Below are 26404 nucleotides of genomic sequence, written 5' to 3' on the forward strand. Positions count from 1 at the left end.
ATTAAATTTTGACTCTCCGCCGACTTAGATGATTCCGATGAATACTTTTGATGGTTCAGTTTATTTTTGGTTTTCCGTTAAGTGTCTATTAAATGGTCTATAAGGGAAACAACCATTTCCGTAGGTGTCTATCTGCTTCCTTTTTCCTTCTGATGTCAACCGAAAAGCCGCAAACGTGCCAACTGTCTTAATCGAGGCAAGAAATAAAATAACTAATTGTTTTGGAGGTGTAGGATTGAAGGCAAACACGCAATCCAGTCAATCAGGTGATCGTCCAAGTGTCAAGTAGTTTTCCAAGTGACAAGTAGTTTTCCAAGTGGCAAGTAGTTTTCCAAGTATCAAGTAGTTTTCCAAGTGGCAAGTAGTTTTCCAAGTGACAAGTTATGTATGTAACGTGTAATGTGCGTGTGAACTAATTTTCAGTATAAGAACATAAAATGTCCTCTAAAAACCTCTAAAACATGATATGGGAATTAAGTAACCTAGGGCGCGATACATTCAACCAAAATTTGCGGGATGAGGTTCGAAAATTTCTTGGTGTCGAATGGATCGCGACGGGTCCGAACCGGCGGTGTCGTACAACAAGGTACAGGCACACAAACTGACGGGAATATAATTGTAATTTTTATTTGTATATCTTTATAAACTAAAAATATTCTTCTTTAAGATATACATTGTAAAACGGGTGAAGGCTAAAACACTGTGTAACTGAACTTCACAAACTTTACAATTTATCCTGGTATAAAAACTGTCCTCAGATTAAAAAATATATTATCAAACTTACAAGCTATGGAAGACTCATCTTATTTTTAATATTTTCTAACTAAACTTTTACGAACCATATCCAACGTACAGGCTATGGGTGACTCATTTCATTCACAATATTTTCTTAGGTTTTCGAACCTTATTAACTTACAAACCTTACGAAATTCTTCACATCTTTTAAATTAACCACGTACATATATTAATTCAGTTTTAATGGCATAAATGCTCTTCCCAATATATACACATCCTATCCGGGCTATATAAGTTACGAATTAGATCCTTTTCTAATCAAAATATTCAATATTTTCATTTTAATTTCAGTCGCATAGCCACGTACAAAATGAAATAATACTTTATAAGTTTTAACGTCACTGTTCTTAGACGGAAAAATAGTTCTTCAATCCAACATATGGAGCTTTTTGAATAAGTTACATGCAAAATCCTTTAAATAATCAAAATATTAAGAAATGAATTTTTCAGTCGCAGATTTTGAATGCACGCGGCTTATTAAAATGTTTCTAAAACAAAGCTTCCATTCGTTATGTTTACTTACACCTTTGTTGTTGTAATTTTGTCGTAAATTATAATCACTTTTTTTCCTTTTTGTCAATTTGTCAAATCTCCCCGGAGGATTGAGTCCATCTCACAACTTATCTGGAGTTGCTTCCACCAACACTGTTCAAAGATAATAAGATCGCAGTGAATGACAGTTTTAATTTAGCAAAAGGAAAAACTGTAGGCTTTAACTGAACATTAGATCTAGACCTCTATGACTTCCTCCGATTTAAAAAAAAAAAAAAAAAAAAAGAAAAGAAAAACCGTTTTTCTATTGTTTCAGCTGTCGACGAACTATCGCCTGATAGCTGGTACCCCGGAAATTTAAGCGACGTCTCGAGGGTAAATACGCTAGCTTTAAGTCCTGTCCGAACGGGAAATGTTTGGAAACTAAACGCGATCAAACACTGTTTTGTGACCAAACCGATGTTGAAGTTATACTGAATGGCCAAACGATATCAAATATGTTTGATCACTGTCCAAAGGAACAAAATGTTTTACAATGTTTGACCAAATGTTTGTCGTCCCTCAAATGTTGTCAAACACGATCAAACACGACCAAACAAGGTGTCCAAACGGGAATTGTATGGTCACCGAACATTGATCGGTTGATTGTGTTTGATCTTCAAACATTTTCCGTTTGGACGGCGCTACCATTAGACGTCCGATAGTTTCCAAACGTACACACAATATTGCGTATTGTCTATTCTTTATTGTTCACCACTAAATTTTCTTCCACGCGCCAGTTGATGAAAGGCGCAAAAGCCAAATGAAGACACGAGGATTAAGATAAAGTTTGAAAAGACTAGTAGATTTATTGTAAAACAATTAGATTATTCGCTCTCGATTTCTTTGCGTGAAAGTTGACTCGGGCTGAGGCGTCGTCAACTTACGAAAATAGCGACCCCCAGAAAGTACCGTCAAAAAATTGTGGCTGGTAATAAATCCCGAAAGTATGTAGCGACCCTCCAAAAGTAGCGACCATCCACCTCGCCCAAAATAGTGATACCCAGGTTCAATGGTATATTTATTTTTCCAGTCAATAGTCAGGTGAAAGTTACGTATGGTAACGTGGAATCGCGTTGTGAAGCGTCAATTCGTGCTTCATCAGTTAATGTTGCACCGTGTTAAAACAAAACGCCTAGAATTTTCATCAAGTAACAGGAACGTAGTATAGAAAACTTTGATTCAAATTAACGTCATTTTCAACAGTAGTGTATTAATATAAAAGGAACGTTTCTTCAAATTTAAATTGAAAAAACTCGACCAACGCACTGAGATATTGATACAGCAAACTGACGTAGCATTGCTTCATGAAGTATAAACAGTTTATGGTGTCTATGGTATGTAACTAGCGTTCCGCCAAACACTAACAACACGGTCTAGACAAGGAGAACTCACCCATGTGACAGACATATCGATTTGAACTAGAAGAGGAGCCCAGTCGCACCAACCTTATAGCGGAGCTCCGGCGGCCCGAAGGGCCGCCAAGCGGAGCCCCATAATCATATGGGAAACAAAAGGAAATCCATGAATGAATTTTCTCATGGTTTTCATGGCTAGCGGTATTGCTCGTGGGCGCGTACGCACGACGACGACGACGACGGCGGAGTTGCCCAACATGGCGGCCATACTCCAGCTAATAGGTCGACAGAGACATGCACCCTCGGTCTCTAGCAGAAGAATGCCATTTTTCTTGGCGGGATTTTTAAAGAAAAGAAAACGCATTTCTATTTGTTATGTCGACAAATGACAGCGGAGGTTGATCTAATGTTTTTAAGATAGGGTTGCACTGAAGGAATTAAAAAGAAAGCAAGAATTAACAGGCAAAGAAGTAGCGAAGAAGATCGCGAAAAAGAGCGGGCCAGTGCTGGGGAAGGAGGCGAAACAGTACTGAACAATGGCGTGAATTATAGCGAGTCAAGGGCTAGAGAAAGGAAGTGAAATAATACCGAACAATGCCGTTAACCAAGGCTAACGAGGGCCATAGATAGGATGTGAAAGTACTCAGAAGACTGCAGTGCCAAGTTTTTTAAAATTCGCGCGTTGTGACGCTGTGCAGCCGTGCAAGAAAAGTCACATGATTTGGTCAGGTGATGAACAAGAGAAATCAAACATGTCCGAGTGTTACAAAACAGTAAACACAGCGGGAAAAAGTGGTTGATTCGTTGATCTGTCAAAAAGATTAGTTAAGTTCAGTCTTCACAACTTTTGCTGCAAGTTTCTGCCTGGAAGATTTACACTGGCCGAGCTGATGTTGCTAACTTGCGGTAAGTGACTCTTGCTGTTGCGTTTGCTATGAAAATTAACAAGTTGCCTCAGCGATATAAGCTTATTTTCAATTGGAATCCTTTGAAAGTCTTCCTTATTTGAAGCCATGTTGTGAGACAATTTATAAATTGCATCGTTTTAATTTCTCTCATCTCTAAACAATAGCAAGTGAATCGCTTTGTGGAGGTTGTTGTAAGTTGTAAACAAATTAAGCTTTCTGTCGATTTTCGTCGTCAACCTAAGCTCACGTCTAAAAATAAGCTTAACCAAAACCGTATTTGTAAACACAGCCGGGCGAGTTTTGAAGTTTTCTCTGTGTTAGTTGGCACAGCCGCCTCGTAGACAGCTAGAATTTCTTCTTCTGTTGTTGAAAACCAAGAAAGGTGTACAAACAGGATTTGCTAAATTTACTTTCAACGTTCCTATGGGAAGATTTGCATATTGTGATTACAAAGTATGCAGATTTCCTCGTTTTGTTAGTTCAGTTTATTCGGTTTGGCGAAATGCTTGGGTGAATTCCCAGGTTAATTTGGCTGAAGACTGGCAAAGCTACCGCCGATAAAATGACTGCAAAGCTAAATTAAGCCTTCGGCAAAAATGCACACTGTAATATTCAAATTTAAGCGTGAATAATTATTAAACTTTTAACACTGCAAGGTTAAACGATTTTCTTTATCCTCTCTTTCATTCGGTTACCTTTCAATGAGAAGGATTTGCTTTTGATACTCAGATGAAGTGATATGCATAATTATCGTGTTTATAATGTAGATTTCCTCGTTTTATTTTGTTGTCTGTCCAATTAGTTCGGTTTGGTGAAATGCTTATACAGTCCAAATGTCGAGTAGACGATTGTGCATGTAAATCCTGTGTGCAAATAAAGCTCTACTTTCATTTTGATTTACTATTTCATTTTATTAGTGCCACTACTTTTGGTTGGGGGTACATGGGTTATTCCCCAAATATGCAGTATTTACACTTAATATGGAAATGTCCCTCAAAAGTGAGATAGTACTAATGGAAAAAAAAAAATGCGAAGAGCTTTACTCGGTAAATTGAACAGTGTAAATGACATTCACATACTTAGAAAAAATTTAGGGAGTAGAAGTTCTTGCCCTGACCATTTCTCGGTAATAGAAATAAGTTTTACATACACAATTTAGTTGGTGAGAGCGCTCTCCTCTCTCCACACACACACACTCTCTCTCTGCTCTTTTCTTCACACTAATTTTGTTATTAACTACATTGTAACTCATTAACCGAATGTCACTCACTATTTTCTTTGTTGTGCATGCATACTTTTTTTGCTCGTCAAAGAAAGTTTCAGTTTCTTCCTGGCTGTTTCCTTTGTCCTGTCCAGTACCAATTCCTTTGTAGTATAATTTTGTGAATTCTCTATTCTCCTTAAATTTTATCTTGTCAGGGTGATAGAATGCACTCTCAGAGTGTTCAATCATTGTTTTCAGTCACTACAATTTTCAGGAAAAAAGCAATAGTTTTCTTAATTTCCTTTTACTTTGTGTTAGGACCTTTTAGCATGCTCGTAATTGACCCATGGGCATAATTTTGAATAAAGTAAAGAATTAGATCTGTTTTAGTGTTAAGTATTTTTAAATTATTATGAATTACATGTAGGCATTTCTTTTTAGTTTTTATTTTTTATTTTAGTCACATGTGATGTTTTATGATTTTACCGACGTATACCATGTAAATGTAAATAATACACTAGAATTAGCCAATCAGAGTGTGCATTATATCAGCTTTAAACACAAACCACATGTAATAAATGTATGTAAATGATATTTTTATGACAGAGAACTGGACAGGGCAAGAACTTCTCTTTCTTTTGTAAATTTATATATTCATTCCTCTCATTGCTGTCAAAATGTCTTAGGAACCTTCATTTTTGATAGTCCATTATTTTCCACCATACTTAGCACAGAAGCTCACAAAATCCTAACTAATAACCAACATGTGTGTATCTCTGGCCTTTGCTGTGTACTACGTGTATATTCTGTTATCCTGTCTTAACTGCTAGAAACAATTTTGACAGAGCTGTTTCAACAGTTTCACTTAAATTAATTCCCAGTAACAGCGCTACATGTGGCAGTGTTATTGGGTATGAACTTTATGGAGGGTTTAAATTTTTATTTTTTTATGATTACAGGAGGCAACAAAATATACATGTGTATACATAACCTGATGTTGGTGTTGGTTGCGAATCATAGTTCATAATAGTCATCCTATTACAGGTAAGGGGGAAAAGTTCAGAGAGTTTAGAACATCTCTTCCCCCAGCACACCTTCTGTCTACAGGTGCAATTATTGAGAGGTTATATATATATACGAAGAGTAATGTAAAGTTATAAACTTAACATTAAAATCTGACGTTTGAATGCCTCCTTTGCTAAAATTAGTCACGATTTAATTGTTATCACTCCCTGTGAATTCATAGAGATTTCAGAGGCAAATTATCACCTAATGTGGAAGTCCTGTCTTCAAGTTAGGGAAAATGACATAAAAAAAGTTACAGTGAAAGTAAAGAGAATTGTGAATGTTGATGTGGTGTACTTTGTACATCATGTAAAGGTATTTGGTGAGTGCCAAAGGCATAACATTTCATGCATTGCTTTTTCAGGACAAATTATATAACAGTGATGTTTTAAGGTGTGATCACAAAAATAGTGAGTACAATGTCCAGGCAGTACCAGTTTATGGAAGGCATATGCAGACAGTAAGAGGAACTGTAAGCATTACCAGGTAAGTTTGTTTTATGCTTTTGACTTCTTGTACTTGGATTTTTGTCATTTCATCACAAGAATAGGTGATGAAAGATACAATAGTTGTTGCAGTTTATTTTTGAAGGCAAACTTATAAGTCTGCCTATGCTGGATAACAGCCATGCGTAAACTGAATGTAAAGCAAACACTCTGTTAAAGGTGGGGCAACCCTAAAACCCAGAAACTGGAAGCCGGAATCCAGAATGAAAAACTGGAATCCAGTAACCGGAAACCAGAATCCACAAATCGAAGAAAACAAGTTCTTCAAATACTCGAAAATTGTTTTGCTTAGGTTTTTGCCTGTAAAAAATAAGCGGCCAAGTAAAAAGGACCTCAAACTGACACAAAAATTCCCCATCTGTCAAAATTCGTGCAACCGTTATTTCTAGTGAGGGCTATAATTATGAGAATCTTAGTAAAGTGCGTCATAATTTAATTCCAAGCACCCTGAGAGCGACTAAAATAAGCTTGCTGGCAATAAACTGCACGGCCATGGGCCGAGCGCGGTTCGTGTTCTACCAGTGTTTTTGTTTTTTTTTTTTTTTTTTGTGGTCGGTGACCAGACCCAAACTTCCTCTCAGCCAAATTTTGAATCACGCAACCTGTGATGTTTATTCGCCATAAGCTGTTGAAACGTTAATACAAGGACAATGTTACGGATATTGTTTTCTTTATTTGTGTATAATATATATTTTCTTCTGGTTTTATCGAAGCGTTGGATTCAAAGGGAAATAATAAATACGCTAAAAACGCTAAAAAAGGGTATTACGTCAGCCATGGAATGCGCTGACATTGCAGCTTTCATTTTCGCTACATGGCAAATGCACTGTAAGATCATGTTTACTTTGCAAGTTTATTTTGCCAGAAGCGATGGTCATTAATTTATGTGCAATTTTGTGAGTATTTCTTGTGGGTTTCAGCAAATGAAGCGAATTCTTTGGCTGTTTCATCGCAGCGAGTTAAGAGATTTGAAGAAAAATTAAGTATTTGCTGAGGTAAACAAGAGCTTGCCAGAACTTGCAATGTTTAAGTCCGTGCTAGGAGAAAAAACACAACCGTTCCAAAATTAGCTGTGGATAACGTAAACCCCCCTGATTGTGTGACTTGCGTGACCACTTCAAAGCGCAAGCAAATTAAATTTTGACGTTTCAGGAAGAAAGCTGTTTATTAAAAGCATTATTAATAGCGTGACACTCATTTCCTTTTGTATCATTCATGGGCATGTCCCGAGCAAACTTCCAGATTAAGACCATTACATCATCATAGATTTCGCAAAGGCTAAGACTGATGGTGCAATAAGATATGACACAGTTTGTGTTGATCAAGTGATGTGTTTACAGTAATCAATGAATCATCAAGGACTGCTCTGGAATGTGCACGGCATTGTGACTGTAGTATTAACAAAACAGTTAAATTTTAAAAGCGCGGTTATAAGATTTAAAAGATCTTCTTGCCATTTTGTTTAATAAGTGATCTGCAATTTACCGGAGGTATAAATTTACCCTTTATGTCTAGTAGATACTGAACAAGATAGAAAATGTCATAGAGAACAGGATGTCATAGAGAACAGGATGTCTGTCAGTGGCAGCCCCCTGTGGCAGCCCCCATTGACGGTCACACCCCCCACTTTCGAAGTTCAAAGGCTAACCTGGCTCATCTTAATATAATATTTGATTTGTCCAACAGATACCAAACTAGTTCCGGATCAACACTATTTCCACACTGATACTGTGACAAATCAGCATTGCATATTCTTGGCGGCCATCATATTAAAACAATTTATAGAAATGTTGCACACTTACTTCCCTCTGCTTCTCACTTGCTAACAGATCGGACCACATGTTGTTAAAAGATGCTTAAAGACTGCCAGAAACTCACCAAAATAGCTTGTTGTTATTGTGCTACTCACCAGTCTTCTCATAGCAATTTGATCTAGACAAGAACTGCACTCTCACCAGAGCCAGATTGAACAAAAGATGGGTAACTAAGCCTTTGAGCAGGCTCTTGTGTTTGGGCCGGGGGCATGAGCGGTAAAGCTGCATGAAGGCACTCGCTGACATGCCAATGCAGAAAAACACTAGACACTTATTTAGCCTGCTCAGGCACTAGAGACAGATAGTAGAGCCTGCTTGCAGGCTATGAGTAACTCTATCCACCTGAAAAATCACTAACCCTGACTGGAAAGTGATTACCCAATGGATAGCTTTATCCAGCTTTTGAACAATTGGGCCAGATGTATAGCTAAGGGTTGTTCAGAACTAGGCAAAAATTTTTTAGCAATTACAGTTTGTAGCTGAAGGAAAGCCAAGAAAGTAAATAACAGCAAAATAGTTTTTCCCCATATTTATTTATTAGACATTGCTGAAGTGAATTATTTCTATCATCATTCATAATATCTGGATTCAGGATTCTAGTTTCCAGTTCCGGATTTCGGTTTCCGGAATCAGTTTTTTAGGGTTGTCCTTAATGATGTATGTGCATGTTAATCTTGAATAATCTGAGATTTCAGAGAGGTTAAGAATATCATATCATATCTGTGATGGTTCTGTATCTGTGGGTGTGCAATGATCTTCACCAATATTTCAACGTAATGATGTACAGTGTATAGTAATTAACCAAATTATGCTGTTTTTAGTTGACCAATGCTACTATTGTAATGTGATGTTGAAGCCCACAAATTGACAAACATGCCCAGTGTCAACTTGTCAAATATATGAAGTGGCCAGACAGTCTAGATTACAAAATTTTCTGAAAGTTGGAATTACCAGGTAAGATATTTCTTAAACATTATTTTGTAATTAATGATTTCTCAGACATTGTTTTCTTCAAGAAAAGATTCATACCCCACATGGAGGTTTTTTCTCTATTAGAGCTCTATCTTCCTGATACTTTAATTTGGAATTTTTGAAGACTGGCCATGAATGGGTGTTGGGTGTGAATATCTTCTGGTACTGCACATTCAGATTTACATGTAGTAAACAAGAACATCAGTATTTATCCTGACAAACTCTGATTTTCTTTTGGAAGCTGAACTCATATGCAGTTGTACAGTTATATGTACAACCAAACAGCCTGGATGGCCCTTTGATTGGGACTGGGCACATTGTTGTAACTTGCAATGTTCCAGTTTCTTGTTTAAAGCAAACTGCATTTGATCTCAAAAGCAAGTCGCCAAGTTCATTTCAGTTAGTAAGTTTTCTTTGCATCTCAGGGCAGAACCTGCCACTGTGAAAGTTGGGGTACCAGCCCGAGGGAGGTACTTTGGGAATTTCTGGGTGGGGATGTGCCGCTTGGACCCTGGAACCCTTAGCCTATACTAGAGCTAGTTTAGCTGAATTTTGCTACCCTATACTAGAGTAAACTCCCCAAATCCCCCCATCTATCAACACTGTCGAGGCTGATTTGCCTAAATTTAAACTTGCTGATTTGATTTTTTTATATTTTTGAGTGGCAATTCCTGATTTCCTTAGTCTAACTAAAATCTTCAACCAACTAGTCAATTTTGTGAAAATGATATCCTACTCTAGACCCAAACGCTCTGATTTATATACCCTATCCTAGAGTAAACTGCTTGAAAACCATACCCTTCACAGCGGCACATACCTATATAGCCCATATATGGCAGTGCCCCCCCCCCCCGGGGGTACCAGCCCCTAGCATTTGATTCACTAACACTGAGTAAACAACTAACAATGAAGTACACTGTATATCAAAGAAAGGAATGTCATCTGTTTGTGTGTAAAGATTATGATAAATTATAATCGATATGTTTTTATCTGAATAACAGTGGTGTTCAAGTAGCAGCTACAGTATGATTACATGTCTGTTCCTGTCATTCAATATATGAACAGTTTACGCATGGGCAGCCTGTATTAAGACATCAAAGATTTTCAAAGCAACCATGGCCTGGTGAGATATTTCTGAAGAAATATAAATTTAAAGTCCTTATGATTGCTTATAGGCATTGATTTTTATTGTAAACAATATCTTACTGAGTGTATTTGTCTTGTGTACTAATTGTTGTAGAACACAGAGATCACTATAAGTATGACAGAGATATTAAAGTGTGAAAAGTTCTATAAGCAAATGCATGCAGGAACAAATTAATTTATGATGGATGCAGCTTCTGAGAGATCCCCAATGTTAATGGAACATACACCGTACATACATGCAAAAGAGTTCAATAATTTATTACTTAAGATTGCAATGATTTGTTTGGTTTCTCTGTATTTACAGACAACTTGATGGGATTATAATTTCTGCACCAAGGTCATTGAATAAACTGGCTTAGAAGTTGAGTTCTGCAACCCATCCTGTGTGTTGTAATATCATGGCTGCAACATTGTGACAGATACACTGTATTACATTATTAAGAAACACATATATTAACTAATTATTTAAGGTGCCTGTTAAATTAATCAGTTTTTCTTAGAGATAATTTACTCATGGTTTATTTAAATAATTGCTTTTTTGGCTTTAAAGTGATATTTATCGTGTTTGTAAATCAATTTTGTGATAATCTGCATTGGACATGGCATAAATTAATATTTTGCCAACACGAAATGGAGACAGACAGCCTTGCCATTCGCAACGTCCAATAAGGCTAATTTGTTCTCTGCTGTTGTACAAATAGTGTTCTCTTGTTTATAAATTATTTCAATCTGTTGTTTAAATGATTGCCTCGTAACCCCTATGTCTAGTTTGGTGCATGTAGGATATTGATGTATTGTTTATCCATTTTGCTGTAAATTATCTTAATTAATGTGTCAATCAAAACATATCTTGGATATGCTGGGCTCTTCTGACAAATGTACCCATGCCTGATAACCTTTGAGTGCATTTGGTTGTGTAGTGCAGACAAAATACATGTACATAATATAACTTACTCTTAGCTTGCTTATAATTCTTGGTATAATTTAATCATAGCAAAATTAATTAATGGAACCCAATAACAGCTCCTGTAGTCCACAATCTCAGTCAAGAAGAAGAACAAATCACATGGAAATTGAATAATAAAATTATTATTAGAAGCCTATGCAAGTATTCATGATGACCAAAAAAAAAAAAAATATATCACAATTACCATTCATGTGAGAGTGATTTTGCTTATTGCAAACCCTTTCAGCAGGAGGAGACTCCAGACAAAAGTGAAGATGGCTAAAGGTATCTTTGGGGACAAGTTAGAAAACAAAACTTTCCAACTTTTCACATATGTATACTATTTTGGTATTTTTGCGAGATTTCATTTGGTAGAGATTTAGGGACTGAGTATTGTAACCGCTGCATTTCAATCAGTCCCCACAGCAAAAAAATGTTTAAACTTCTTTTGTGTGGGAGTCCCCATGTTAACTAAGAAAGAATATAATGATTAATAACAATGTCTTGTCTTTCTGAATAAGGTAGGAAAGAACAGGAAATGCCACCAAAAAGCACAGAAGACAGTTCTGTTATGTGATCAAGATTTTTAGTGGCTTCCCAGAAATCCTTGAAATCATGGCTCTATATTTCACAATCACACCATCTTACACCTCGATCTGCTGATGTGATCCTATTTCCAGCTGAAACTATTAAATAGTTCGCAATTTACCTCACATACATGTTCGATTATTTTCATTAGTAACAGCATTCCGAAAAAATACTGAGGAGTTCCGCTTTTAGGCTCGGCTAAATCTATATATTATAACGTTTTTTGCTCTCCGAAAGTAACGACGCCTCGAAAGTAACGACACCCCAAAAGTAGCAAGCCCCATAGGCTGCTTCTCCGAAAGTAACGAGGGTCGTTACTGTCGGAAGTTTACGGTAGTCGCTTACATGATAACACAACAAGGTCAATACAAAAATAATCGCCTTACTTTACTTGAAATTAATACTTACAGAGTATTTCTTCGTCTACGTCGTCAGCGTCGTACTCTTCGTCGTTGTAGTCGACTTCTCCATCGTTTTCGTAGTCTCCGTTGTCGCCGTCGTCGTTGTTATCACCACCACCACTACTACCATCATCATCATCATCATCATCATCATCATCATCATCATCAACGTCATCGTCATCGTCGTCGTCGTCGTCGTCGTCGCGGTCTTGGTCGTCATCGGCATTATCGTACTGGTCATGTGTATGATTATCCATTCCTGTTATAATTATCATAATTATAATTTCCATAACACCATGGTCCAGTATGGATGTTCTAATCAAAATAATTATCATAACTTCTCGTATCCAATCAGCAGCAGGTACTATTCAACTGTGCAATACGTGTGCTGAAAGGAAAATAAAACTAGTATGAACTTTGTTGAACTCTGCAAATGGTTATCGTTAGACATTCAAGTCTTCTCAGACAAAGACTATAATTAAACCGTAGGCCCCGTCTCCTGCATCTTCAGTGTTACATGGTTAGCAGGGGACGTTAAAGAACCCACACACTTATCGCAAAGAGTAGGGCACGTAGTTCCCGGTGTTGTGGTCTGGCCTGGTCTCGCGGGTTGGTGCTTCACATAGAGTAACCCCACTGCACCTTTCTTCCTGGGACAGAATTGTCCAAGAAAAATTGTTATGTCTAACTCTTTTTTCATTGCGTTTACAGTCTGCTAAGAGAAACAGGTTCCGGTTTGGCATAAATATAATTCACTGCATTGACCTGAAACACGTCGCACCATTTCACAATAATCTGATAAAACTTACAAAGTTTCTGGTTAAATTTTAGAGCCGAGTCCCCATCGGACGACGGAAATGTCAGCTGAATCCCTTGACACTGCAGCATTGCCTGACAGGAAATCGAACCGAAGAATGACAAAATTTAGCTGGTCCAGTTTTTTCTTGTAACTAGAGGGCCACCTTAGTGAGCCGAGTTTATGACTTATCAGTTTTACCATTTTATCCTTTTCGGGATCAGTGTACGGATGTAGCAGTTCCTAGCTTTTTTCGTGTGTTTTTTATACCCTCATCTCGGCTTAAAAGCCATTACTGAAATAAATTGACACTCCTTTGATTCATAACATAAACTCTACCGGGCTGAAACTGAACTTTTATTTCAAGGAAACCTTCTTTTCCATCAGTGATTCCGTTCGTTGAAAAGTATACACATTTTGTCAGCTGAGACGTCTTGCCTTATTGAAACAGAGTTCAGAATTTTGTTTTGTTACAGAATTCAAATCCGCAACACGGTGGATGGAAAAGTACTCGACTACGTGATAAGACGTTCTTTAGTTCCCTCTTTCCGACCGAAAATTGGGTCAATAATGCCATCAGATGAAAAGGATAATCCAAGCCACAGACAAATCACTTAAAGATCTCTTAATCGGAGATTATCTTACTCCAAATAAACAAAAACTGTGCGATAAAAGGTGTCTCCCGAGACGTGTCTTTAAAATTATTATCTAAACACAGGAAACAAATCACTCACGGATCTATTAAAATGCAATTTCCTGACATGTGTAATGTTCCATTGGTTTACGGTTTCATGACGCGAAAATCGAGATAATCTCCTGGCGTGGCGCGAGTTGCATGTTGTTGTCTATCTGAGGTGTATTTTTTTTTGTATTCGGTGTATTCGATTTCTAGGCTAATGCGACGGTGCAATTCCTCGCAATTTGATAAGGTTACTATCGGTATGCTTATTTTAAATAAACCGGCCGAAATGTTTACCGTGTATCTAAGGATTTGTTGACATTTGCAATGAGCTATTTCTTTCTTTTTTTTTTTCAATCAAAAACTGGCTGGCGAGCTCAAAGTTTCGATCGATTGAAACCGAGAGGAAGCCGTCATCGAATTGTTTTAGCACGATAAGCCCCTGACGGAACTATGAAAGAAAAATATTTAGGTTCTTAAAGATCGATCACTTCTATCAAGTCTATTGATCATCAGACGGCCACTCTTTCTTACTGTAATTAATGTACTCTCGACGCGCGTTCATGACTCGTTCGGCTTAGCGCGTCAGCTTTGAAATGCTATGATATGTTAAAGCTGAGAAACAAAGCCGCTAAAATGTCACTGATCTGCCTAGTAGCCGAGCCAAAAATTAAAACTAAACTATTTGTATTTTCTCAACAGTACTAATCAATTGACTTAACGCTCCTCTGGACTCATTAAACAATTAACCGACCGTGCTAGTTATAAAGATTTAGAAGGAATAATAACTTGATTTTTTTGGCGGGCGTCCTCTATTAGAAGGGGGTTATCCTTCGGCTAAAGCAACTGACATGCCACTGAATTAAGTTAGTATTATCATTATTATCACCTGTTCGCAGGCTACTGTAATTGCCAAGGTCATGAAAAGTACCATGGGCTACGCAATGTACTCTAAAGACATCTAAAACATGATATGCAACCTAAATAACCGAGGAAACATTTCTATGTAAGCCAGCAGGATTATAATAGGGAGCTTAAGCAAAGCACGACGACGACGGCAAAAATGAGCAAAACCGTGCAATAGTTGTGCACGTACGTTATAAATCTTTATACATTTCTTTGTCGTCTTCTGCAACAAGAACGTGAAATGACCAAGTTCGGCGTTGTCTGAGGAACGCGAACGACGACGGCTGAGTTTTCGTATTTCCATTTGGTATTGAACGCTGTCATTGTATATTTAGCCTGAGCACGTTTTTAGAGCCATTGGAGGAGTTAACGAATCTAGACACTGTTGCGAATTTCGCTGGTAAATTATAAGTTCATTTTTTGACTAGGCGTTGTCCTCGGCGTTGCTTAACTTTCCTATTATATTCAGCCCAAGACGAAATACAGCTGAACCCCGCTATTTCATACTCACAGGGGAAACGAAAAATACTTCGAAATAGCAGGAGTTCGAAATAACCGAGAGTAAATGACTGAAGGGCAAATCCAAGGAAAATGGTTTTGAGTTCGAAATAACGAGGACTTCAAAATAACCGAGTTCGATTTAGCGGGATCCCGTTCAAGCGAACACTTAAGCACAATAGATAGCCTAAATAGAGAAATATCAATTTAACCTGACTCACCTACGATGCGATAAATGTAATGAGCTGAGATCAGTGTAATGAAAGCTACAAAGATTTTCCGATCATCGTAATAGTCCTTCACAGTTAGTCAGACTATATTGTGAACACGGTGTTGTTATCGATCGCGCTCCCGACAGGAAAGACTTGACGTGTGTTTTTTAAGCTCCTTTCTTTACATAGAAACTGTAGAAGCTTATCAAATTACCTGTCTGACATTCCATGTTCAGTCCATTTGCATTTTAAAATGGCATTGGAAATTGTTTGTTTTTCTTTTAGCGGTTCAGGGGCCTGTTTCTCGAAAGTCCCGGAAACTTTTCGGGCCCGCAAAGTCATTTTTAGTTAATCAGTATCTAAGAACGGAAAGACGTATACGCCTGAAACTTCTTGTATGAAGGGAACTTCTGGTTATATTAAGAATATGCAAATAAATCAGCCGTGTAATCATAAGGTTGGAGATTTTGCTACGGCTTTCCGGGTGCGAAAACATTTCGGAACCTTCGAGAAACAGGCCCCAGAAGTTGAAAAAATTGTTGCGCAAGTTAAATATTTGCAAAGGGCAGTAATTTTTGCCATCGTGAATAAAAATTATTCTGTAATCTCGGGATTCTTTTATTTGAAAACGGGATTCTTTCATTTGATTGCAGAGTTCAAATTCGGACGCAACGTGGTGGATTGAAAAGTGCCTGGCCACGCGATGAAAGATTCTTTTGTTGCAATGCAGTGTGAAAAGGATAACCTTACCCAGAAATGACAGATATCTTAATCGGAAACTTTCTGGATATCACTTCCGACAAGGAAGTTTTTTTCCTCTCTTTTGCCGAAGGGGATTTAATTCAGTAACATTTCGACGCTACTCTGTTCCCAGTCAGTTTCTTCTATTTTTCATAAATTTATGCATTAATTACACTGGGTAAGTAAAGTATTTAAAGAGTAGACTCGGTTCGGTTCAGTTGACTTTGGATGACCATATTTTTACTGCTCAGTGTAAAAGTGACTAGAGAGAATTGAGCCTTAACCCAGAAATATCTTTCTGTTTTTTTCTTTTCATCTCGATGATCTGGAACACCTCTCACTGTTGTTGTTTATTAATTATACACTGTAGGTCTTCGGAAGATTTGATTCAGAAATATCGTACAAAAATTAATAAGCTTAAATGAAGTTATTGAGTATAGTCATTTGTTATATCCTTCCATATTTAATATATTTCCTAATGATAACACAGAGTGTCATCTTTTTTCATTAACTCTTTTATGATGAAATACAAGAAAAAAAAATAAAACTTAATAGAAATAAAAAGCCATCTGTGTGAGAGTATACATGAGATTGTCATTCCTATTTAAGTATTGTCCACATGTAGAAATTATTCCTGCTAACATGCATATATGGGGGCTAGAGAGGTGCAGGACCATAATAATATTAGGTTTTTTTATGTATAAGGGGTGGGGGGTTAGATGGCTCCAATGCATTGGGAACGAGTGTCAAAAAAGAAAAAAAATTAAAAGCACGCCTATCAAGGTTATCTCTGCTGCACCCTCCCGCCCCCCCCCCCCCCCTGTTCCGTATCCAGTACCCATTTATACATCTTGGTGAAGAGAGGCACAATGAGAGTATGAACACAATGCAGTGATCCACAATATGGGTCCATTGCACCAACAATTGGGTCATCGTGCCTCCTCCTCCATAGGGTTAGAGTGGAGTTTACCCTAAAATGACAGTTACAAGTCTAATAACCTTCTACAGGGGCAATTTGAGTGTGTTGAAACCTTTTTGACATTGCGTAACCGATAGCAACTTAAGGCGACTTAAGGCGACTTAAGGCGACTTAAGGTCCCAGAGTAGGCCTACGTGCCCCACCAAGATAAAAGCAGAGTCAGCGTGGCGGAATAAGTCGAATAACATGAGGCTTACTCTTTATGTTGTGCCTAATGATATAAAGAAATTTCTAGCAACAGGCCTGTGTAGTCTTAACAGACAAGCGTGAAACCGCAGCCCTTGCCTGACCGGCTTCAATGAAAAATTAAAGAGCACGTTCTACTAATTATTCTGTGGAAGAATAAATCATAGAAGTTAAAGGGAGCTAGTAAAGCTGCTGCTCCTGTCTGACCGACTTCACCAACAGGCGAAGGCTCGTACAAGGATATAAGGATTAAGGAATGAGAGTGAAGTCGCAGCTCCTGTCTGACGATTCAGTAAACCCCCAGTTCTGAATATTGCTAATGATAACAGTAATATTATAAAAGTAATATTATAGTAATATTATATTATAATTATTATATGGGTTTAGATGGGCACTGACATAGTTACCATATGCTATTAAGGCAAAATTTTGACCCAATTTGATCTAAGCTCTCGTTAGTGATCAACCCCCGTAAGCGACCACCTAGGCTTGATATTTTGGGTGGTCGTTTACAGGAGATTCGACTGTACCGCTCAGGCGTAACACAAGCACAAGGAAGTTAAGTTTAGCGAATGAAAACACTGGATCCAGATTACCTCGCCCCTAAACAGTTTGAAATGTTCGGATGATTTTGCTTGTGCTTGTGTTTGCGTCGAATTTCGTTTTCAATCGGGTCATTCCTATTGCTTGCGTTTGTGCTTGCGTCGCTAGTGATAACCAGGCTAAAGCATTTACTGGACCTATTAGTATTGGGTTTATTTATCGGCGGCACCCTGTAACGATCCAAATTGGAGCAAGACGATTAGGAAACCCTCACTATGCAGAATTAAAATCATCGTTATAAAATAAACCACAGAAAAAGTTAACCATGTAGTTTAGAATTTGTCCAAATTAAATCGCCTCTCGTGATTATTTAGCCTGAAAACAAGCTCACCCAGTTGGGAAGTAGACGCAGACCGTGCTTTGCTCGCGAATTCACTCTTGCCGTTCGCGCGTGACTCCAAGGTTAGCCCGCTCGCAGCTCGCAGGCTAGTTATTATTAAACAACTCTAAATGTAAATGTATACATATGACAAGTATTTGAGTAAACTTGAAGTAATCCCTTTGTAATGAAGCATGTTTTTTTCAGTTAAAAATTATCCTGCGAGCTCGAGGTTTCCATAAACTGAACGGTGTAAGCTGGCCTTCGCAGTAATTTCACTAGCATAACCCCCTGTCGCCTTGAGAACCCGTAGTAATGTTAAACTTGATAAAGTTGAGAAAACAAAACATTGAACTTTCTCAGTACTCTGATGGCAACATTATATTATAAGTATTGTTTGACAAATTTAAAGCTATTTGTTTTTTCAGTATTTTCCAAACAGTACTAATTATTTGACACAGTTATAAGCGATGATACAGGTTCACTAAGAGATTTACTGCTCTAGAGAGATATATTAAAAGGAAGGGTTAATATCGCTCCGTAGGATTTTCTAAACTTATCTCAGAGTCGTATCGTGTTCAATGTTGACCAGTCAAACGCCAACAGCTAGATGCTAAGTCAAGCTGTATATGGGTCCGGACGCACTGGACAGTGACAAAATTATTTTGTTTGGCCCTTCCAAAAATTTCGACAAAATTTATCAAGCGTGGGCGCACTGAGACACAGCAAAATATTTGTTAACCACAAGTACTTGTACACGTACTTGTACACGTACTCGGCGGTGTATTTGGTCGGTTGCATAGGGATGTACAAATTGGCCCGGACGCACTGGGCAAATTTTTGTTTCTCTGGCAAAAATATTTGTCATTAGTTCAGTTCCACAAGTACGCACGGTGTTATTAAATTCTTCCCACCAAAATTTTGTCAAGCCGTACCAAACTTCAAAGGAGCCGTCGTCCTGCCTCGGGCAAGGACCAATTTTTGTCAAGCGTCAAAACCATCTGCAGATTTTACAATTTTCAGTCAGATTAAAATCTGACTGAAAATGTCAATCAAGCAAATTTGATCCCGCTCTTTAGAGTCTATACAATCAACGTGATCGACACTTGCTGTTATCAAATATTTTAATGTTTTCAAGAGCGTACGCGATTAACAAATTCAAAATTTGGGGGAGACAAAATCTGTCGATATTTTTTGGCAGAGCCAAACAAATCTTGTCAACGTAGTGCGTACGGTACCTTAATTTTAAAAAGCCTTGATCCATCTTTCAATTAGATTCGATTTGATTCCATCTTATTTCAGATAATTGCAAGTGACCTGCTTGCCCTCTGTGCATTCATCCCGCAGCGCTACGTGTGCCTTTATCAGTGTTGAGAACGAAAACTGACAAATTTACGATTTTTACCCTCAGAAACTGCTCTATCAACTTTGCCCAGCGCTTGTCTAAGCACGTGTTTATAGCATTCAATAATAAGTTTGCTTTCCAAAAGGCTGCAAGTTAACAACCAGTGTCGCTTTTATTGCGTCTCCTTAAAAGGATGCTATTGAGCAGAAATAATTTGCCTTTTTTTCGTTTTCCTCAAAAGCCAGCTTATCTTTAATGCAAGTAAAGTGGAATCCCGATTTCTCAAATCTCCAAGGGTTACGAAGAGCAGTTTGAAAAATCAGGTAGTTCGAGAAATCGATCGGGGGTAAAATTATAATGTTCGACTGATAGGAGGGAAACAACGTTTGGTTCGAGTTTCGAAAAATCGAGGATTCGAGAATTCCGCATTCCACTATACCAAGAGACTATGAGGTCGTAGTCTCGTGACTGCACTGTGTTTACCGGCCCTCAGGACTGCTTGGTTTGTATTGAATCAATCTAAACCAGATTTAATTATCTCCTTCTGGTCGGCTGTTTATACGAGAATGTCGTTTCCTAACCCTTTTACCAAAATTCCGCATATTTCGAAGCTAAGCGTTTTAGCTAAATAGCCACAAGTCAATGCGCGTGACATTAAAATAATCCCTTTTGTTTGGGGAGGGCATAACTAAACTTAGTGAGTTTTTAAGCCACAGATGGGCGATAACCCGATTAACCCTCGACTGTGAATTCATGTGAGCTGTATCAATGTTTATCATTTTAAAATCTACTATCCCAGTACAACGTCAACTGCAACAAGATCATCTCAATAACAGATCAGCAAACTTGACCGAAAAACACAAACCATCATTTATTATGAGTTTCCTTTATACGCTGAGTCTGATCAGGAAATTGTTTTGAATGTTCAGTTTATTTTTATCTTTCCGCTAATTGCGTTTTAAACACAGGGTTTTTTTAAAACCTTATTTGTAGACACATTAAGCTAACATAACTGAAATTGACAAGATGTCTTGAGGCTCAAATCACGTGAGTCTCCCGTTTTTGGCGACTTAGGCGCGATGCTGGTTCCGTGGCTTCCAACTTCGAACAACTGGACGAAACACAAGAACTAATTTTTATGAAGGCGGAGTACTCAACTCAAGCCAGTCATAACATACGCCCACCCAATCATTAACACTCCTTTGATTCATAACATAAACTTTACCGGGCTGACCTTCTTTTCCATCAGTGATTCCGTTCATTGAAAAGTATACACATTTTGCAGGCGAGACGTCTTGCCTTATTGAAACAGAGTTCAGAATTTTGTTTTGTTACAGAATTCAAATCCCCAACACGGTGGATAGAAAAGTACTCGACTACGTGATAAGAGGTTCTTTAAAATCTTAAAAGTTATTGTCACTGACTTAAAAATCTTAGAATAGACGTTTCGGCTAAAATCCTATAACCTTCTTCAGACAAAATGCTAAATTAATCCCTAGCGAGTTCCTCAAATTCTTATAAACATCTCATTTACATTTAGACGCCGTTAACATTCATTTCATCACTGAAGAAGGTTATAGTATTTTAGCCGAAACGTCTATTTTAAGATTTTTAAGTCAGTGACAATAACTTTTAAGATTTTATTACTATGCCTGACTACAACTACAGTATTTTTAAAGAGGTTCTTTAATTCCCTCTTTCCTACCGAAAATTGGGTCATTAATGCCATCAGATGAAAAGGATAATCCAAGCCACAGACAAATCACTTAAAGATCTCTTAATCAGAGATTATCTTACTCCAAATAAACAAAAACTGTGCGATAAAAGGTGTCTTCCGAGACGTGTCTTAAGAATTATTATCTAAACACAGGAAACAAATCACTCACGGATCTATTTAAATGCAATTTCCTGACATGTGTAATGTTCCATTGGTTTACGGTTTCATGACGCGAAAATGAAAATAATCTCCTGGGTGGCGCGAGTTGCATGTTGTTGTCTATCCGAGGAGTATTTTTTTTTGTATTCGGTGTATTCGATTTCTAAGCTAATGCGACGGTGCAACTCCTCGCAATATGATAAGGTTACTATCGGTATCCTTATTTTAAATAAACCGGCCGAAATGTTTGCCGTATATCTAAGGATTTATTGACATTTGCAATGAGCTATTTCTTTCTTTTTTTTTCTTTTCAATCAAAAACTGGCTGGCGAGCTCAAAGTTTCGATCGATTGAAACCGAGAAGAAGCCGTCATCGAATTGTTTTAGCACGATAAGCCCCTGACGGAACTATGAAAGAAAAATATTTAAGTTTTTAAAGATCGATCACTGCTATCAAGTCTATTGATCATCAGACGGCCACTCTTTCTTACTGTAATTAATTTACTCTCGACGCGCTTTCATGACTCGTTCGGCTTAGCGCGTCAGCTTTGAAATGCTATGATATGTTAAAGCTGGGAAACAAAGCCGCTAAAATGTCACTGATCTGCCTAGTAGCCGAGCCAAAAATTAAAACTAAACTATTTGTATTTTCTCAACAGTACTAATCAATTGACTTAACGCTCCTCTGGACTCATTAAACAATTAACCGGCCGTGCTAGTTATAAAGATTTAGAAGGAATAATAACTTGATTTTTTTGGCAGGCGTCCTCTATTAGAAGGGGGTTATCCTTCGGCTAAAGCAACTGACATGCCACTGAATTAAGTTAGTATTATCATTATTATCACCTAAACGGATAATACCATTCAGATGGACTTTACAAAAAATCTGACAAGTCTGACAAGTCTTCCCACCTATGTTATGACTGTAATAGTAGCCTTCGAACAGGTTCCCGGTGAGTCCCCGCCCCGATCGCTTTGCTCTCCAAATTCTTCTGTTTCGCGCTCGCCGAAATTTTTTTCCGTCCTCGCCGGGAGCCTGTTCGCAGGCTACTGTAATTGCCAACGTCATGAAAAGTACCATGGGCTACGCAATGTACTCTAAAGACATCTAAAACATGATATGGAACCTAAATAACCGAGGAAACATTTCTATATAAGCCAGCAGGATTATAATAGGGAGCTTAAGCAAACCACGACGACGACGGCAAAAATGAGCAAAACAGTGCAATAGTTGTGCACGTGCGTTATAAATCTTTAGACATTTCTTTGTCGTCTTCTGCAACAAGAACGTGAAATGACCAAGTTCGGCGTTGTCTGAGGAACGCGAACGACGACGGCTGAGTTTTCGTATTTCCATTTGGCATGAATGCTGTCATTGCATATTTAGCCTGAGCACGTTTTTAGAGCCATTGGAGGAGTTAACGAATCTAGACGCTGTTGCGAATTTCGCTGGTAAATTATAAATTCATTTTTTGACTAGGCGTTTTCCTCGGCGTTGCTTAATTTTCCTATTATATTCAGCCCAAGACGAAATACAGTTGAACCCCGCTATTTCATACTCACAGGGGAAACGAAAAACACTTCGAAATAGCGGGAGATCGAAATAACCGAGAGTAAATGACTGATGGGCAAATCCAAGGAAAGTGGTTTTGAGTTCGAAATAACGAGGACTTCAAAATAACCGAGTTCGATTTAGCGGGATCCCGTTCAAGCGAACACTTAAGCACAATAGATAGCCTAAATAGAGAAATATCAATTTAACCTGACTCACCTACGATGCGATAAATGTAATGAGCTGAGATCAGTGTAATGAAAGCTACAAAGATTTTCCGATCATCGTATTAGTCCTTCACAGTTCAGACTATATTGTGAACACGGTGTTGTTATCGATCGCGCTCCCGACAGGAAAGACTTGACGTGTGTTTTTTAAGCTCCTTTCTTTACATAGAAACTGTAGAAGCTTATCAAATTACCTGTCTGACATTCCATGTTCAGTCCATTTGCATTTTAAAATGGCATTGGAAATTGTTTGTTTTTCTTTTAGCGGTCCAGAGGCCTGTTTCTCGAAAGTCCCGGAAACTTTTCGGGCCCGCAAAGTCATTTTCAGTTAATCTGTATCTAAGAACGGAAAGGTGTATACGCCTGAAACTTCTTGTATGAAGGGAACTTCTGGTTATATTAAGAATATGAAAATAAAACAGTCGTGTAATCATAAGGTTGGAGATTTTGCTATGGTTTTCCGGGTGCGAAAACATTTCGGAACCTTCGAGAAACAGGCCCCAGAAGTTGAAAAAATTGTTGCGCATTCACTGGACCTATTAGTATTGGGTTTATTTATCGGCGGCACCCTGCAACGATCCAAATTGGAGCAAGATGATCAGGAAACACTTACTATGCAGAATTGAAATCCTCGTTATAAAATAAACCACAGAAAAAGTTAACCGTGTAGTTTAGAATTTGTACAAATTAAATCGCCTCTCGTGATTATTTAGCCTGAAATCAAGCTCACCCAGTTGGGTAGTAGACGCAGACCGTGCTTCGCTCGCGAACTCACTCTTGCCGTTCGCGCGTGACTCCAAGGTTAGCCCGCTCGCAGCTCGCAGGCTAGTTATTATTAAACAACTCTAAATGTACCGGTATACATATGACAAGTATTTGAGTAAACTGGAAGTAATCCCTTTGTAATGAAGCATGTTTTTTTCAGTTAAAAATTATCCTGCGAGCTCGAGGTTTCCATAAACTGAACGGTGTAAGCTGGCCTTCGCAGTAATTTCATTAGCATAACCCCCTGTCGCTTTGAAAACCCATTGTAATGTTAAACTTGATAAAGTTGAGAAAACAAAACATTGAACTTTCTCAGTACTCTGATGGCAACATTATATTATAAGTATTGTTTGACAAATTTAAAGCTATTTGTTTTTTCAGTATTTTCCAAACAGTACTAATTAATTGACACAGTTATAAGCGATGATACAGGTTCACTAAAGGATTTACTGTTCTAGAGAGATATATTAAAAGGAACGGTTAATACGGCTCCGTTGGATTTTCTAAACTTACCTCAGAGTCGTATCGTGTTCAACGTTGACCAGTCAAACGCCAACAGCTAGATGCTAAGTCAAGCTGTATATGGGTCCGGACGCACTGGACAGTGACAAAATTTGCTTGGCCCTTCCAAAAATCTCGACAAAATTTATCAAGCGTGGGCGCACTGAGACACAGCAAAATATTTGTTAACCACAAGTACTTGTACTCGGCTGACTCTGGTGGTTTGCATACAGATGTGTATTTGGTTAGGTGCATAGGGATGTACAAATTTACTCAGTGCGCCCGAAAGCACTAGGCAAATTTTTGTTTCTCTGGCAAAAATATTTGTCATTAGTTCAGTTCTACAAATGCGCTCGGCGTTTTTAATTTCTTTCCCCCAAAATTTTGTCAAGCCGTACCAAACTTGAAAGGAGCCGTCGTCCTGCCTAGGAGAAGGACAAAGTTTTGTGAAGCGTCAAAACCATCAGATTTTACAATGTGCAGGCGTTAATCTGACTGAAAATGTCAATCAAGCAAATTTGATCCCACTCTTTAGAGTCTATACAATCAACGTAATCGGCACTTGCGGTTGTCAAATATTTTACTGTTTTCAAGTGCGTACACGATTAACATAAAAATTTGGTGGAAACAAAATCTCTCGACATTTTTGGCAGAGCCAAACAAATCTTGTCAACCTAGTGCGTACGGTACCTTGATTTTAAAAAGCCTTGATCCATCTTTCAATTAGATTTGATTTGATTCCATCTTATTTCAGATAATTGCAAGTGGCCTGCTTGCCCTCTGCGCATTCATCCCGCAGCGCTACGTGTGCCTTTATCAGTGTTGAGAACGAAAACTGACGAATTTACGACGTTTACCCTCAGAAACTGCTCCGTCAACTTTGCCTAGCACTTGTCTAAGCACCTGTTTATAGCATTCAATAATAAGTTTACTTTCCAAAAGGCTGCAAGTTAACAACCATGCAGTATCGCTTGTATTGCGTCTCCTTAAAAGGGTGCTATATTGAGCAGAAATAATTTGTCTTTTTCTCTGTTTCCTCAAGAGCCAGCTTATCTTATGCAAGTAAAGTGGAATCCAGATTTCTCAAATCCCCAAGGGATACGAAGAGCAGTTTGAAAAATCAGGTAGTTCGAGAAATCGGGGGTAAACTTACAGTGTTCGACTGATGGGAGGGAAACAACGTTTGGTTCGAGGTTCGAAAAATCGAGGATTCGAGAATTCGGCATTGCACTATACCGTGGGGACTATACCAAGAGACTATGAGATCGTAGTCTCTTGACTGTCCTGTGTTTACCGGCCTTCAGGACCGCTTGGTTTGCATTGAATCAATCTAAACCAGATTTAATTATCTCCTTCTTGTCGCCTGTTTATACGAGAATGTCGTTTGCTAAGCCTTTTATCATGATTCCTCACATTTCAAAGCTAAGCGTTTTAGCTAAAACATGCCAGGTCAATGCGCGTGGCGTTAAAATAATCCCTTTTGTTTGGGGAAGACATAACTAAACTTAGTGAGTTTTTTAAGCCACAGATGGGTGATAACCCGATTAACCCTTGACTGTGAATTCATGTGAGCTGTATCAATGCTTATCATTTTAAAATCTACTATCCCAGTACAACGTCGACTGCAACGTGATCATCTCAATAACATACCAGCGAACACCGGAAAACACAAAGCATCATTTATTATGAGTTTCCTTTTATATGCTGAATCTAATCAGGAAATTGTTTTGAATGTTCAGTTTATTTTTGTCTTCCCACTAATTGCGTTTTTAACACAGGGGTTTTTTTTAAAAACCTTATATGTACGGCGCTCAGACAAACACACATGTGATTCTTTCAATATACAGAACGACAAAAATTACGCCATGTTCTCAATATGTGAATATTACTTTCATATGCAAAAAAGATTCTGTTTTTTTAAACCTCATATGTACGGCGCTCAGACAAACACATATTATGTGATTCTTTCAATATGTGACCCTCCA

The 26404-nt window shown here is 38.1% G+C and overlaps 1 protein-coding gene and 2 long non-coding RNA genes across 5 annotated transcripts in view; 1 reads left to right on the plus strand and 2 right to left on the minus strand.

Annotated features, from left to right (window-relative positions):
- LOC110048073 (uncharacterized) overlaps positions 1 to 26404 on the minus strand; it is a 249869-nt gene that overhangs the window by 87915 nt on the left and 135550 nt on the right. The gene's annotated exons all lie outside the window — the stretch shown is intronic.
- LOC149101335 (uncharacterized) lies at positions 612 to 12824 on the minus strand. The gene is made up of 2 exons (XM_089275999.1): positions 12242 to 12824; positions 612 to 1440 (listed from the first exon to the last, which is right to left on the minus strand). Exons 1-2 carry the CDS (start codon positions 12567 to 12569, stop codon positions 1409 to 1411), a joined length of 360 nt encoding a protein of 119 aa, XP_089132125.1. The 5' UTR covers positions 12570 to 12824; the 3' UTR covers positions 612 to 1408.
- LOC149101336 (uncharacterized) lies at positions 2786 to 11958 on the plus strand. 2 transcript variants are annotated; one of them, XR_016203028.1, is made up of 6 exons: positions 2786 to 3590; positions 5756 to 5840; positions 6226 to 6347; positions 9003 to 9135; positions 10155 to 10276; positions 10604 to 11958. It is a non-coding gene; the product is annotated as an uncharacterized LOC149101336 (long non-coding RNA). The 2 variants fall into 2 exon arrangements; XR_016203029.1 differs by lacking the exon at positions 5756 to 5840 and having other exon boundaries at positions 2787 to 3590.

This window comes from Orbicella faveolata, unplaced genomic scaffold (assembly GCF_042242905.1).
Source record: "Orbicella faveolata isolate gen_17 unplaced genomic scaffold, um_ofav_v1 contig_4, whole genome shotgun sequence".
Taxonomy (NCBI): Eukaryota; Metazoa; Cnidaria; class Anthozoa; order Scleractinia; family Merulinidae; genus Orbicella; species Orbicella faveolata.

What these genes read in the sequence shown, in the direction of transcription:
- LOC149101335 (XM_089275999.1), bottom strand. Translation starts at nt 12,569, where the DNA reads ATGATAATTATTTTGATTAGAACATCCATACTGGACCATGGTGTTATG. An exon ending in CGTAGACGAAGAAATACTCT is followed by an intron (nt 1,441 to 12,241) that starts GTAAGTATTAAT and finishes ATCTTTGAACAG; the next exon opens with TGTTGGTGGAAGCAACTCCA.